This window comes from Lepidochelys kempii, chromosome 21 (genome assembly GCF_965140265.1).
Source record: "Lepidochelys kempii isolate rLepKem1 chromosome 21, rLepKem1.hap2, whole genome shotgun sequence".
Taxonomy (NCBI): Eukaryota; Metazoa; Chordata; order Testudines; family Cheloniidae; genus Lepidochelys; species Lepidochelys kempii.
The window spans coordinates 5,481,470-5,494,027 of NC_133276.1; the positions used below are offsets into that span (position 1 = coordinate 5,481,470).

General features: G+C 44.0%; 1 protein-coding gene across 1 annotated transcript in view; it reads right to left on the reverse strand.

Moving 5' to 3' along the window:
- Nucleotides 1–10,048, reverse strand: part of LOC140901481 (complement receptor type 1-like) — a 46,783-nt gene extending 36,735 nt beyond the window's left edge. The window contains exons 1-4 of the mRNA XM_073320406.1: nucleotides 8,586–10,048; nucleotides 7,770–7,861; nucleotides 4,211–4,326; nucleotides 985–1,144 (exon numbers count right to left, since the gene is read on the reverse strand). Of these exons, the coding sequence (XP_073176507.1) occupies nucleotides 985–1,072 (88 nt within the window). The 5' untranslated portion in view covers nucleotides 1,073–1,144; nucleotides 4,211–4,326; nucleotides 7,770–7,861; nucleotides 8,586–10,048. The remainder of the gene's footprint in view (nucleotides 1–984; nucleotides 1,145–4,210; nucleotides 4,327–7,769; nucleotides 7,862–8,585) is intronic.
- Nucleotides 10,049–12,558: the final 2,510 nt, after the last annotated feature.

A 12,558-nucleotide genomic window follows, 5' to 3' on the forward strand; every position in this document is an offset into this window, starting at 1 on the left:
GGGAGGATAAGGATGCAAGAATTATTTTCTCTGCAGCTTGTTTGGACAGAACATAATATGCCCTTCCCCATCATCGCTGTGATGGTTGCTGTGTCTCCAGCTGTGACACAAAACACTGCAGGCTGGATCCTAGAAGGCGGATAAGCAGCAGGACCGGAGCTGCTAAGGTAGAACCAAAGCTAGTATCCTTGTACCCAGTTTATTCTACACTTTGAAACCAGGTGGAAAAGGGTAAGTCATTGGAGGTGACGCAGACCTGGTCTATTGGCACCAGCTGATGGACAAAGAGGAAAGGAATGGCCAAAAGGTGTGTGGGGGGAAGTGCTAGAATCAACTCAAAAAGAAATTGTTGTTGTCCTGCTTAGGTCCTTAAAAGGCGAAGAAAACTTTGTGGCCTACTCTTGCCACCAGTCATCCCCCCAGTTATAAGCACCCATGATGAGGGAGGCCTCAAGAGTCCTGCGATCTTGGATGCAACCCGGAGAAATCCTGAATGTCAAGCCACCAGCCTGACGTTAAGCACAGATTGTTCATCACCCCAAAATATGCACATTTTTCCAAGCCTCTTACGTCTCAAGAACTTGAAGAGGGTCTCCAGTTAACTGTTGCCTTACACCTTGTGCACTCATTTATACCAGTGCAAAGTGGACGTATTGCACTACAATCCTCATTTGGAAGCACTTTACACACACTTTACACTTATGTAAATGATGCACAAGGTGGTGGGTGTGGAAAAAACATCAAGCCCTAAGGGCATTGGGAAGACAGAGTCTGGTCTCTTGCGAGACTGCTGATAAACTTCTAGTGGAATTTTAGACTGTCCAAGGCCCAGAAGTGCAGAGGCAGCAAGAAAAATGATCAGAGGAAAACAACAAAGTTATATGAACCTCCAAAAAGAGGTTCCTCACACGGAGATTTCACTGGATGCTCAGGCTGGTTCTTATTTTACCCAGATGGATTTGCCGGATACTCATGTTTACTCACTGTGTACAGCAACAACGAATGCAGCAGCAAGTAACAGTGGAATGGTGGCTATGTAAGAACGTGGTTTTCCAGGGCTTAGAGATTCCATCTTTCTTTATGTCACGTTCTCTTCTTGCAGACCTAACAAGGACGTTAGTACATCACTTTCCAGACTAAAGATCTGTAAAAATATGGGGATGGAGGGGAGTAAAGTGTTTCATTTACATTTAGGATGGACATACATCATAAGCTCCTTGGGGCAGGGACCATCTCTTTGGCCTATGTTTATACAGTGGCTAGCCCCGAGGGTCCCACAGTGGCTAGCCCCTAGGGTCCTGGTCCATGACTGTGGCTCCTAGGAGCTCGGTCATACAAGTAATGATAAACAGAATATAATACCTAGCTCCCACATAGCGCTGTTCATCAGTAGATCTCAAAGCACTTTACAACAGACGTCAGTGAGCCATGCCCTCAGCAGGTGTAGACGGGGGTCATTCCATCCACTGGGGTCATTCGAAGCCGGTGGAGCCACCCTGATTTACACCCGCTGAGGGTCTAGCCTAGGCTATTAAAAACAGAAGCAAGGTGGGGAAAGTTGAGAGCCGGGGTGAAGTCAAACATCCCTACAATAAGAAAACAAGGGGTTGACGGCAAGTTTCACATAACTCCTACAGGCTTTAATCAGACGCATTTCTTTGCCTTTTTTGAGGTCATGGTTTTTCTTCAAATGAAAAATAAAATGCCAATAAATAGGAAGTTATTTAATTTTTCGATCTACTGAAACCTACCTCACATCTCACTTTCCCAGGGAGCATTCACAGCACGGTAAACAGAAATGCCCGAGCCTTGGCACACTTCCGGGTTCAACAACACACCCTGCATTAACCTCGTAAGTTATGTGATTAACATGGCTCGAGCCAACCTCCAATTCTCAAGTCCTAATACTTCTAATAATGGAGGGCAGGGTGGTTTAAAGGAGACAACAGCGGCCTGGGACTCAAGAGATTTGGGTTCTATCCCTGGCTGTGCTACTGGCCTGTTGTGACAAACACAGGCAAGTAACGTCACCACTCCGTGCCTCAGTTTCCCCATCTGTACCCATTCACAGAAACAGTCATGAATAGATAAAGAACAAACCATCAAAGCCATTTGTTTCTGTCAGTTGTGACAGATATTGCAATTGCATGAATTATCTTTGGGGACCACATAGTGTTCATTTTATGAATGGGTTGTGCATCACTCTGGGCCAGGGACTGTCTGCAACTTTGGTGTGGGGGAAGGCGACAACAGCTCCTCCAGGAACCAAAGATAATGTGTGTGTGGGGGAGGGTGATTAAGGTGAATCACTCAGGATGCGAACACCTCCCTGGGGAGCTTCATATATAGTAGGTCAAACTGGATATTCCACAGACAAAGAAAGTGGAAAAAAGGCGGAGTTTAAACTAACTCACATGGCCTCCTTTCGATTCAGCAAATGGACACAGGACCCTCTGTCCAAAGGGGGGGCCTCAACCCTTATAAAAGGGTTGGAAGGACTTTAGCTTACCCGGGTCCCACAAGACTGATGGACCTCTGGATACTTTTAGCATACGTATAGGAACTTTTATTTATTTTTGTATGTTTACTCTGTAGTTCTTTTACCCTAAGAATAAACGCATTTGGCTTTGTGATGACTGGTTGGTAGCTAGTACAGACTGTAGCCGCCCCTGGGAAAAGGTTAATTACAGGAAATCTCTCAAGGTGCAGAGGGACAGCAAGCCTAAACTCCTCGCCAGGAGGGAAAGAGATGCAAGTCTTCACCCAAGAGAGGTGATGGCAGGGAACCTGAAACCGTAAGAGGGTGCCCTCGAGGAAAACCAGGAGAGCGAGAGTCAATGGGGCAGTTAACTCTGAAACTGCAACACCACAGTGTCTCACCCCTGGATGGGGCCAACGGAGCACTCAAACTAGATGAGCGAGAGCATGAACACTAGCTATGTCTCATTGGGCTCTTATTGGGGATTAATGGAAAGGCTTATGTTAATTTCTACTCCTCTATTAAACAATTAAATTAGCTAGCTACATATAACCATTGTACAACATGTAGCTGATATTTGCAGTAGCAAAATAAGGTAAAACATAACTGAAATAAGGATTCAGAGTTAAGAATGATTGCATTGTTTTATAAGAATGAGACTCACTGTGTCTGTTTGGAAGGTTTATTGTAACTCTTCAGAGCCTTTTTGTCCTTTGCATAAAGTTATTTGACTCCTCAGTTAACAACTGAGCTTTCCGCATGATACAAGGTAACAAATTCACTGCCCAAAGCACAAACCTGTCCCCAAAATATATGCCAACTGCTTATCAGTTTGTCAGGCTCTCTTTAAAATCTTTGTTATTGCCAGGATATTGGCACTTTCCAGCCAGGCAGCCAAATTAATGCCTACAGGGACATAAGTTGATCTGCACTTTCCAGAGAACTTATATAGTCCTCTAAGTCCATTAGAGTAGTCTGACAGAAAAAAAAATTGCTCTATTCGTAAATCTCTATGGAACAAACCCTACCATATATGGGCAGGTAAAGCTCCCAGTGGAGTCAGCACAACTGCTGTGCAATACATTATACCCATATGTACGTACAGCCATGTGAAAAATATGTAAACAGAGTCAACTGGAGTTTTGTACAAGTCAGTAGTGATTGGGGTAAAAATCTCAGAAGTGCCTGAGTCCCATTTTCAAAAGTGCCTGAGGCGTTTATGGGCTTGAACCTGCTCCCCTGGAAGTCAATGGCAAAACTCCTATTGATTTTAATGGTTCAGGATCAGACCCTAAGTGCCTGAGTCACTGTTGAAAATGACATTTAGTCCCTTGGGAGCCTTTGAAAAAAATCTTACCCCATGACTGCAAATTGTGTCCCATATAGACAACAGCAAGAGACTCTTGTTAAAGTTATTAGCTTCCAACCAATACTTCTTTTTAAACATCACCTAGAGTCACATTCTCTGTCTCGCCCCCTTTCCCCTCCTCCCCCGTTCCCTTAAACCTAATACTTCTTGCTGTTGTTCTGCTTTGCTAGCCCCCCCCCCCCACTAGGTCTGGCTTTGTTTACTAATATATCTGTGCACGTGGGCATATTTGCTAGAATAGATTATATTGAGGTTTAATAAATGGTTCTGGATTTCCTGCTTCCCCCGCAACTCATTTCCCCTGGGCTTCTCTTAGAGGAATGTTGCCTTAAGTAGCTGGGTTGCAATCACAGTCAACTTACCTGAAGGGTTTGTCAGCAGGCGGCAGAGTGCGCTCAGGTCTATTTGGTTACTGAAGGATGAAATGGTATCTCTGACTTTTCCCGTCTAGCCTGTCCTGCACCCAGGGATCACCATGCTAAACAAGAAGTTAGCACAATATGCTTACACATACAGAAACGCTGAGATATGGTGAAATTGAGATGAGGTTTCGATCTGGGGGGGGGAGGGGAAGGGTGGTGCACCAGCTTATCTATAAATGATTAACTCCTCCTCTAAAATGACAAGGAAGCAAATTATTCAAGCTGCAATCAAATGTTAGATAATTCATTTCGCAGGAAGCAGATGTCGAAATTGTTTACTTACTGCGCTAATCTGCCAACTCTTTACTGAAAATGACATGAATAAAGGGTTCTCCGGAATTTGGTTGAATAGTTCATTGTTCCAAGAGCAAAGACTAGTGGACATGCCAGCCAGGATATAACTACTGTACTGCAAAGGACTATCTATTTTGCATTTATGACAGGGATCGTTTCAGTGGAAAACCCACAACAGTTTGTGTATATCATATGAGTAGATGCCTCCTTACCCTGAGGGTATTTTATGATGGAGGTTTTTCAATAGTTTCTCCAAGTGTCTCTGACTCATTCAAAAATGATACAGGCTGGAATTTTCAAAGGAGCTCAGGGGAAATGGACCCTCCCTTTGACCCTTCTGAAAATACCAGCCACGCTGCCCAAAATGTCAAATGCTGTACTTTGTCTCCTGAATCAACTGTGTGATGCTGTTGCAAAAAAAGGCAAACAATGTTTTGGGGTGTATTAACAGGAGTTTGCTATGTAAGACAGAGGAGGGAATTGTTCCACTCTCCTCGGGGCTGGTGAGCACTGCTGCAGCCTCAGCTGGAGTGCTGGGTCCCGTTTTGGGCACCACACTAAGAAAAAAGAAAAGGAGTACTTGTGGCACCTTAGAGACTAACCAAACGAAGGTGCCACAAGTACGCCTTTTCTTTTTGCGAATACAGACTAACACGGCTGCTCCTCTGAAACCTGACACTTTAAGAAAGAAGTGAACAAATCAGAAAGAGTCCAGAGGAGAGCAATAAAAAAAGAGAGGTTTACAAAACATGAACTATGAGGGAAAGTTGAAAGAATGGGACATGTTTGGAGGAGAGAAGAGATGGCTGGGGGGTGGGGGAGGGCATGAGATCAGTCTTCAAATATGTAAAAGGTTGCTGTAAAGAGGACAATCTATTGTCCACTGAGGGTAGGACAAGAAGAAATTGACTTAGTTTACAGCAACAGAAAGATTAGGTTAGATATTAGGAAAAGCAATTATTGGAACAGATTACTAAGTGAGGTTGGGGAATCCCTGTCATGGGAGGCTTTTAAGAATTTATTAGGCACACCCCTATCAGGGATGATTCAGATATACTTAATCCTGCCGCAGCACGGGGGGGGTGGGGGGGGACTAAGTGGCCTTTTAAAGTGCCTTCTAGCCCCCACATTTCTCTGATTCTGGGTCAAATCCCAGAGTCCTGACTTGATTCCGTACTTGGGGCAAATGCTCACTGACGTCCATGGGTGTTTTGACTGAGTAACGTCTTCAGCATTTGGCACTTCTGTGCCTCTTTCTTCCTCCTCAGACTGGTTTCATTTTGGGTATTGTTGAGTTTTTAAATGAGCAGCTTATTTTCTTACCCCTTCAATCCTGGCATCTTAAGACAACATAAGAATTGTCAAAACTGACTAACCAATAGCCCTGGATCCTGTCTCCAGCAAGGAAGCAGTTTATTCAGCCAATGCTAGGTTAACCAGAAGACAATAACCCATCCACAGAGCAATGTTACACCACAGGGGCTGAGGATTCACCTTCTTGGTTGTGTTCTTTGCTTCTGCTGGTCTGGAGAACCTGTTAAAATATGCATGTGCAATGGTCTAGTTATTACTTAGTCCTGTCTTGAGTGCAGGGAACTGGACTAGATGACCTATTGAGAAGCGTAGGACTGGAAGGGACCTATGATTCTATGCTGGTGTCTGCTTGTTCCTTTCACTGCTACTTAAGAAAAGGGTTAGAACACCCAACTACTGTCAGCATTTACACTGCAGGGCTTGGACTGACCGCTAGGTCACCTGGTTCCACACTGGAACTATATGTCACTGATGATGAAGAGTTATTACCAGAGGATGGCTGTTGGGGAAGCCTGGCTGAATGGAGTTGTGGGTGTCATTCTAGTTCCCAGTGGACCGGGATCACCATTATACAAACAAAATTCGAACTGGTACTGACCGACTCCCCTTTTCCCCCCAGTTTGTCAGTCTCAGCCAAGATGTAAAAGACAGAACAGGCCTCGGAGACAGAACAACCCCCCTGCCCCTACAGGTGGTCCTTGCAAAGAAGGGTTGAAGCACCTTGGGGCAGTGTTGAAGAAGTTTGCTCTGCAGCTCCCCATGCTGCTCCTATCTTATCTAGTGCCTTTCCCTGGCACCAAATTCACATGAAAATTTAAAAAGGAGACAAACCAAACCAACAAGTGGGGCAAGTCGTTTATTTAGGTCTCTTTTGCATACATCAGTTGGTTGCCTTGCCTTCCCTCCAGCTGGAATTTTAGCTTTTCCAAGCGGAGTTTCTCCATTTCCATCACAGATTTAGTTTCAATCCAGTTCATCCAACGACAGGGGCTCTGCCATCTTCCGTACATCCTTGCAGACAGCAGCATACAGGCTTTGACTTCTCCAAGAGACACGCAACAGAAGGCACATCACTAAGCTAGAGAGAACTCAGACTTGATTGTGCTTTTAAATTTGATCGAAGTGCCAAAAAGCCTCGAGCAGGTTTTAACCCATGACCTCTGACTCTAAGCGCATGAGCCTCTATTGCCAAAGTTGAAAGACCAGATCCATTAATCCAGAGAGCATAACAGACCCATGAGCCTCTACTTGACATCTACCAATGGGGGTGGGGCGTGGATAAAGAACCACATTGTGTTGGTGTAGTACATACTCTCCTGAGCCAGCGAAGTGGCTCCCACGCAGCAGAGGTTCGCAGCAGTTCAAATTCCCATTTGGGCCATCACATTACAAGTTGCAGCCTACGTGGGGAATTGAACTACTGTGAACCACTGACCTGTACGGTGCACAAACACAGCAATTTGCTACACCAATGCAATTATGCTGGAGCAAAAGTCCTACTATTCACACAATGCACCAGGGAAAAATAGGGCTTGTACAAGTTCAATTTACCAGGAAGGGTCAGCTGGTGCAAGTTTCATCTCATACCGGTGCAGCACAACTCCACGGGAAGTTTCCATTGGTGTAGCTACCTCGATATAGATCCTTGAATGCAAATAAACCTATTTGCACAGCATCATGCAGTTGATTCAGGGCCTTAGGTCATGCCAATAATGTGGAATTTTCAACCCAAAGTTAAAAAAAAAAACTTTTCTTTTGTTGTTTCCCCTCCGCCCAATCTGGGGTGAGGGAGGTGTGGCAGCATCAGAATTTGCTGCTTATCTCCTCTGCTCTCTTATATGCTCACTAAGCAGTTGATAACTCCAGCAGCACAGACATTGTTGCCTCTTACCACAGCTGTAGAAATAGTCTGTGTTATTTTCTCCGTTACTAATGCTTCACTTTCTTCTTCTTCGTCTGGTTCCGACTCTCTGGAACTCACAGCTGGAAGGACCATGTACAGTGTTGACAGAAATTAAACAATGTTTTAGAAACATGAATTAAGTCTCGCAACACCCCTGTGGCAAATATTCATCGGACCCTTTCACGGAATGGGAGAACTGAAGCGCAGAGAAATGAAGTGACTTGCCCAAGGGCACCCAGTGAGTCTACAGTGGAACTGGGAATAGAAGATTTCAAATCCTCTGATTTAAAAATCTACCCTTTATCTTCCACAAAACTATTCTTTCTCCCATGCAACCTACAGACACAGATACAAAGGAGGCCCAAGTGTATACAGTGTTACAGGTACAACTCAGGTGCCATGGTGGATTGGGCGTCTGGATCGTGCCTCAGATGCAGCTTTGGTCACCTCCTCTCAAGAGACACTGAAGAAAGAGGACTGTGCAAGGGTATACAATTGAATAATGGCCTACAGCCATGGTTTCCCAAAGTGACTCTGAATGCCCAACTTGTGAAACGTTAAAAGGGGCCTGGTTTGGTTTGGCTTTTATTCAGAGGGAAGGTGCGCAATATTTTTGGAAAATTAGACTCCTCCAAGACATCTCCAGTTGGACCTCTAAAAACACCAGTCACTATTTAAATTCTTGCCTAGTGATTCTGCTTGGGTAATAAGTGTCATGGGATCAGGCCTAGCCCTTCAAAAGGCTAAACTTACCTGGATGTGACTCTCAAAAAAACAAAGAGGGAGGGAGAGATGGTGAGTTACCTTTACAGATGGGTGGAGGTGCATGCCACTCCTGGGAAGACGTACAATAAAGGTTTTTTTCTCCAGAAAGACGGTAACCATCGGCACAAGCGTCTGTGACTTGTTTTCCCTCATCAGCTCCCCAACTAGACGCAATGCTGTTGTCAACCTTAGGACTATCTCCGCAACTTTCATCTTAAAAAGAAAAACAAAACCCAGCACAACTGGAACACAATCAGGAAGTTCTCATTCCCCTGTGTGGAGACAGAAGAGATTGTTGGCCAAAAAAAAAAAAAAAAATCACTTCCTGCAAGAAGGAACATGCCCCTTTACTGTGCATAGGATCTGTGCTGTAGAAAAGTAATTCTGCAGTGCTGATCAGGTTTATTTCGCAAGTGGGAATAACTCTAGGCTTTGCAGAAGCAGCCACGCCAAAGGACAGGCTGTCAAGGACTTATTGCTGAGGTTAGAATGGCTGCTCACTATATCATGCATATCTAACCACTAGCCCCTGCACTACTATATGTAACCCAGTTACACTGCAGAGTGATTGGAGATCTCTCTTGTCTACATAATTGGATTTCTCAACTCGTATACTGGAGCAGTTGGAGCACAGATCTCTGAGCGCAGGGGCTACTAGCCATTTGAGGGTTCTTGTGCATATCAAAACGATGAGCTTAGCTCTCGTTATAGTGAGTTGCACTTTTTTTTTTTTTTAAAAGCCTGCCACCGTGCGAGCGGTTCCTTTATAGTCAGTTAAGTGCTCTTGCAAGGTGGTGGGTTGGGGGACTGAACTCCTTTCATTCAAAGAACAGAAAAGGCACAGGCAGCAGCACTCCAGGCTTACCAGACCCTCACTCCTTAGGTGCTGCATCCTAACCGAAAAAGACCTACTCCAAGAGGCAAGATAGGATCTCACTGGCCTCTGTGCTTAGCTACTTCCTGTACCAAAGCCAACCAGAACTCATTATGGTGGTTACTATGGTATGGTCAGCTGTCCACTGAGAACTAGCCAGAGGCAACCAGATCATTTCACTCTGACCAACTATTGGATGGTAACTACTCTGGGACCAGAGCTGGATTTCAACCAACCACCTATACAGGAAAAAGCTCCCTGTCCCATTACAAAATCCCTGCGCCACATTTACACAATCAATTTTTTTTTAGACCTCAAAATAAGAGCTTTGGCGATTGGGAGGTTATTTGGCGATTGGGAGGTTCAGACTGGGGTTCTTGTTTTTTCTCACTCCTTTGCTCATCATATCCATTGTGCAGGAACATTTAGCAAACAAGACAAAAGACAAAGTTTGTAATAGGGTTTGAAATGTCAAAAAAAGTTAGTAAGTTTGAGCTCCCTGAAAGCTTCTTTACAGAGCCCCTCACTGTCAGTCCCATCTTCTGTATGACAGTTTTCTTCTGCATTTCTGGTATTACTCAGAAAGTAGATTTAATTAGATTTTTTACCAAACAGAATAGGAAGCCAGGTGGCCAGAATGAAAAACTTTAGCCATATCTTCATCTTTTAATTCTCTTCTTGTCCCAAAGGCTGGATTCCCAGCATATCACACAGCAGAAGAAAAAGATCCTGTAAGATCTAGAAACAGGAGACAAAACCAGGAGCAACATTCCAGTGAAAGAAGTAGAGTTTAATAAAAGCTTCCTGGAAATGGGGTATAAAACACAGGTTAACGTATCCTTCTCCCATATCTTCTGAGAAAATCTTCTTACAAATTGCAGTTCATGCTAACTGAGATATTTAGGCACAGAAACAAAGCAAACTAGGAGCAAAAGAGCCCAGTAGCAAATGTTTAAAGAAATCAGGGGGAAAATAATTTTAAGTGGAATTGATTAAATTAGTTACCTGAGCCCAGGTTAAAAAAAAAGCAGTGAGTCTGCGTTAGTTTTCACTTTGTAGAATACCTTTTTGCATATTGGCTTATTTTGCTTAGCAAGTGTGGGCAAGCTCAGAGACTCCACTTTGCACAATAGAGGCATTGACCTCAGTCAATATTTAATCACTTGTTCATTACAGGAATCAGGTTCATGTCAAGCACAAACCACAGGTCTTCCCCTCAATTTTCAGACAGCACAGAAGATAAATAGCTGAAGAATTATTTTGTGCGGCATGTCACCTCTTGGGAGTCTGTCCGACAGACAATAGCCTCTGTGCACCTACTGTAGGGCCCAGTAGCAGGGAATAAGCTAGGTTCCATAAACACCTAGACAAACATGTCCCCACTTTGGCAGGCACTGAGCATCATGCAGCTTCCTTAACCCACAGCTCTGCTTCAGGCACTTATACAGCAGCTGGTGTGGGGAGGGTGGGGGGTCAGAGGGAAGGGTAGGAGGCAGGCAAATTGTCCCATTTCTTGTATCAGAGGGGTGGCCGTGTTAGTCTGCATCCACAAAAACAACGAGGAGTCCGGTGGCACCTTAAAGACTAACAGATTTATTTGGGCGAAAGCTTTCGTGGGTGAAAACCCCACTTCTTCAGATGCATCTAAAGAAGTGGTTTCAGAGTAGCAGCCATATTAACTCCTTTTCTTTTTCTAAAGAAGTGTGTGTGTGTGTGGGGAGGGGGTTACCCACGAAAGCTTACGCCCAAATAAATCTGTTAGTCTTCAAGGTGCCACTGGACTCCTCATTAGAGCTCAACGCTTCCCAGCCGGGGAACTAGTGTTTCTCCCTGGCTCTTTACATATTTGTCTGCATTTTGGAGTACCTTTTCTTGGATGTTTATAATGGACTGTTTATTCCAGTCTACAACTTCAAGACCAGTGCACGGCTGCCACCTTGCCATTTCTCTAGGAATTTCACAAGTAAGTCGCTGCAGCCGGGCAGCTACCAGACATCAGGGGACTTAAGAGAGTTCCCTAAAGATCCCCTTTCGCTTTACTTAAGAGTTACTGTGTAGCTAACACCATGAGGCAGGAGGTAAAGTACACCTAGGAGCTGTGCTCTCACTATGCAGGGAGGTAGCGATACATCCTGGGGGTACAATGCCAAGTCACTCCTTCTACCAAATAAGTTCGCCTGTGCAATGCTGCTTAACTTTCTTAACCCTTCCAAATCAAACACAGAATGACATCCACAAACACGCCCACACAGGTCTTCCCAGTCTATCCCACTGCTAGAACAGCTCAGTTGAAAGTTTATGTATTTTTAGTTGATTTTTAAAATGTAAAACACACCTTGATATAAATACTCAAGGTCAGATTTTACATTTGAAAGAAAAATATTTTTCAAAACCATTATTAGAAAACCCCCACTGACCTTCCCTCCAAGCCAACTATCTACCAGCCCACCAGCACCCTCACTCAGATGCTGGGAGGAAATCTGAGCCTTGGCTTGTGTGTGAAAATTAAATTGACTTGGGTTGTCAAACTAATGGGGAACGTGAATTTCTGAGTCAAAGAACCCTCCACTGAGAGCTCCTGGCTGCCAGCTGCAGACCTTCAAATCTTGGGACCCACAGTGTTGTTAACTCATGATTTTATGCGAGTCTTGTGATAGTGGTTGTTTTTCTTAAAGTCCCCTCTCCTGAAATCATGTGATTATATGAGACTCTAGGCTTTCCTAAAAAACAGTTTATAATCCTTTAGTTGTAGAGAAGAGCTTGAAAATGTGAACCCTAAATGCTTGAACACCAGAACGCAAGTAAAAAGATCCCACTGTCAATTATTTTTTAAATTATGATTTTAAGCCAATTATAATTTTTGGGGAATTATTGCAGTGAGGGTAAAAGGTGTGGATGCAATAACTACTTAATGTCATTCTCAAACCTTACCAATAATTGATCCACTTTGCATAGACCAGCCTTGTCTCCTTTATACATTTTAACTGTTACTCTCTTAATGGTTTCCACAACCTCTATATATTCACAGACATTATTATGGTGTTATGAAGCCTGCATAGAACATGAACCCCAAACTGTCAATGGAAGCTTTGCCCATTACTGCAAATACTGGAGGGAAAAATCACAGGGGAAACAAGA